This window comes from Tuber melanosporum, assembly GCF_000151645.1.
Source record: "Tuber melanosporum whole genome shotgun sequence assembly, scaffold_193, strain Mel28".
NCBI lineage: Eukaryota > Fungi > Ascomycota > Pezizomycetes > Pezizales > Tuberaceae > Tuber > Tuber melanosporum.
The window spans coordinates 171,074-174,217 of NW_003298856.1; the positions used below are offsets into that span (position 1 = coordinate 171,074).

The 3,144-nt window shown below is 44.0% G+C and overlaps 1 protein-coding gene; it reads left to right on the forward strand.

Moving 5' to 3' along the window:
- Positions 1 to 336: 336 nt before the first annotated feature.
- Positions 337 to 2,574, forward strand: GSTUM_00000413001 (uncharacterized protein; the record flags this gene model as incomplete). XM_002837579.2 has 7 exons in its annotated part: positions 337 to 479; positions 554 to 770; positions 888 to 1,200; positions 1,263 to 1,449; positions 1,506 to 1,729; positions 1,788 to 2,251; positions 2,309 to 2,574. The coding sequence occupies 7 exons, from the start codon at positions 337 to 339 to the stop codon at positions 2,489 to 2,491; spliced, it is 1,731 nt and encodes a 576-aa protein (XP_002837625.1). The 3' UTR covers positions 2,492 to 2,574.
- Between the last annotated feature and the right edge of the window lie 570 nt (positions 2,575 to 3,144).

Sequence of the window (3,144 nt, forward strand, 5' to 3'; positions counted from 1 at the left end):
CATTAAGATTGTTGTTTCCTGTATCATAGGATTGGTGTTGCGGTTTAAATGCTGACTAATTAGGGTATTGAGAGGGAAATAAGTATGATACTGTGATGTGTCAAGTTACCAAACATAGAATTTAGTGATTTTTTCCAGAAAAAATGACCCGAATAGTTTATTTTTGTATTAATTAGTGTTGACACGGCTTACTGGTATCATACTAGCAGATTTGAAAAGTATGATATGATACAATGACACCTTGGCGCCAAGACAGGGATCATGAGTGCCAAGGTGTGTGGATACTAAAAAAACCGCCAGTAGACTATTATTGTCAATATTGGCTTGGCCAAAGTCATGTTGTCATGTTGCACACAAAAAAAGACAAAACCTATGATACGAACACCTATCCTCAACTTTTTCTGTCAGGCCCTAATCACCACGAAACCTCCTCAGTCTCTCAACAACCCTCCCTACCTCCACGGGAACTCATCGGATCGGTGTGCAACCTTAATATACTTTCTGTCTCTCTTTTTTGATCCAGACTATTATACTTACTTTTGCTTTGTGGCAGGCTACCCTTAAGAAATAGGGTCAAAAAAGTTCGGCATAAGCAGACTTCAACCTCCCATTCTACTATGACCGATATCGCAACACCTTTTGCTGCAGCTCTGGGTACTGCTGATATAGGAAAAAAGTTTGTTCAAAAACCGGAGAAGCCTGACCAGACTGAATTTGAGAAAAGGCTTAAGGAGGCTCAAGAGGAGCATGACAAAGTTCGTCAGAAGTTGGTATGTTCAAAATCGTATTCCTTAAATTATTAGAATTTTGGATCTTTTCAAGGTTCTGAATTTTACCCAACAACTTTGGGATGTAATTGGTTTTTCTAACATCCCCTGCAACTTCAGAGCGAGGTTAAGGCGAAGCTAGATCTTGTCCAGGTTCCTGGAAAAAACCCTCTCCAAAACGAGCTCAGGGAAAAGCTTTCCGATCTCCGATCTCAACAATCCACGAAAAAGAATGACCGTGCAAGGATTGACGAGGAAATCAAGACAAAAGATAGTAGTCTCAAGGCCAAAATAAAGGAATTCAATGCTAGAAAGGAAAAGATCCCATACAAGACTCTCGAAGAGCTTGAAAAGGCTGTCAAAACCCTAGAAAAAAGCGTGGAGAAAGGTGATATGACATTGGTTGGCGAGAGGAAGGCTCTATCTGAAATTTGTAAACCTCTACTTATCATATATGCGAGACTTGGCCGCATTGCTAATATTTTGGAATCATAGCTACTCTTCAAAAGCAGCGCAAGATTTTTGGCGCCCTCGACGCTGATCAAAAGGCAATTGACGAAGAAAGGGAGAAGCTTGAGGAGCTTAAAGCCAAGAGGAAGGATCCCGACGTTCAGAGGCTAAGCGACGAGTACGAAGAAACTCAGGGGAAACTTGACGCAATCAAGGCCGAGCAGGATGAGGCGTAGATACCCCTACCCCACTCTTTAGGTAGAGTGATCGTGCTAAGCTTGTTTCTAGCTTCGGAAACTTGAATAAGCTCCGCGATGAACGCAGCAGCCTATACGACCAGCAGAAGGAGAAATGGCAGAATATTCAAGATCTCAAGGACGACTACTATTCTGCTAGGAATGCTTACCGAGAGTATGAGAAGGAGGCCTGGAGAATTAGGAGAGAGAAGAAGGCTAAAGAAGATGAGGAGTATCGTCTAGCTAAGAAGCGTGAAGCCGCACAACAGAAGATGGGTACGTGATGCTCCCAGACGAAGATAAACTATTTTTGACGCTTAGTCCTGGGTTATAGAAGAGGCATCACAAAAGGCCTACACCTCTGAAATCCTCACCTGCGAAGGTCTTGTTGGATATTTTGATCCATCTTCTGCAGAGGCCGCCCGAAAAGCCAAACTCCTCAGTGAACCGCGAGTTCTTGCCGCTCAACCCACTCGTTCTGTCGGTGGTAGTGCACCAAGTGGGAAAAAGCTTATCAGGAAAGACGACCGTGAGGAAGGTTATTTTACTGGTAAGCCTAAAAAGGGAAAGAAAGGGAAGAAAAATGCAGGAACCACCTCGCCGAATCCCGAAACTTCCCCTGCTACACCAGCCAGGTCCGCAAGCGGAAAGATCAATCTTCCGGGCGGTGTCGTACAAGAGTTAATTAAGGTCGATATCTTGCCTCCTTCCAACAAAGAGGACGTCCAGAGAGTTCTTAAAGAACTAAGGGGCAAATTGGCTTGGTATAAGGACAACCAGGATCAGAAGACTACGGAGGTAAAACAAGGTCAAATCGCTTATGCAGTCCCCCGCTAATGCTATTGTTCTAAACAGAATATCGCCAAGGCCCAGAAAGAGATTGACCGACTTGAGGCCGAGGATTTTGATGGTAACGAGGAGAAGGAAGTCACCAATGGTACTTCAACTCCCAATGAAGAACCCGCTGAAGCCGCCATTGCAGAGAGTGGCGAGAAGGGTGACGAAACTGAGGAAAAGGCAGAGGAGAAAGTGGAATAAGAGGGACCATTTCCTCTTCCCTTTACTCTATTTTTTCCCTTGATTTTCCTGGCATTTCCAAAAAAGAAAAAAGAAAGAAAAAAGTTCCTATCGGCGACGCCAGTAGCCCTTGCGAATTAATGCTTTGCTTCGAGCGCCGGGAGAAAATTCACTAGCGAGAAACTTTCACTTGTTACATTATTCCTTCTCTTTTCATCTTCAGCTGTGTGATATTCTCATCCCTTGGGATGGAAAAGGATACAGCGATTCGGTCACTGCTTTTGGTTGGAGGTATACAAACGGGTGTCTAAAGTACATGGGTTGGGAAAGGGATTTTAATGGTTATAATGTTTCTGTCGTTGAGATCGTACCTGTAATATCAAGCTAGAAATACTATATACAAACAGCCCCAGCCCAGCTCATAATCCACCAGCGGAATTCCACCATCACCACCACCCTCACGATTTCCCAAACAAATCAAACGGGTAAAAACCGTCCCCTATTATATGGGTTTCTAGGCGACCACAAGGGATAGGGAACTGAAACCATACTATCATACTAACAAAAGCCGGGTTTGCATACTCTGGTCCTCCGACCGTTGAGCAACCCGGGAATCATTAACCCCAAACAGTCTCTCAGCGCCTCAGTACTATCATATTATGCTCATATATTTG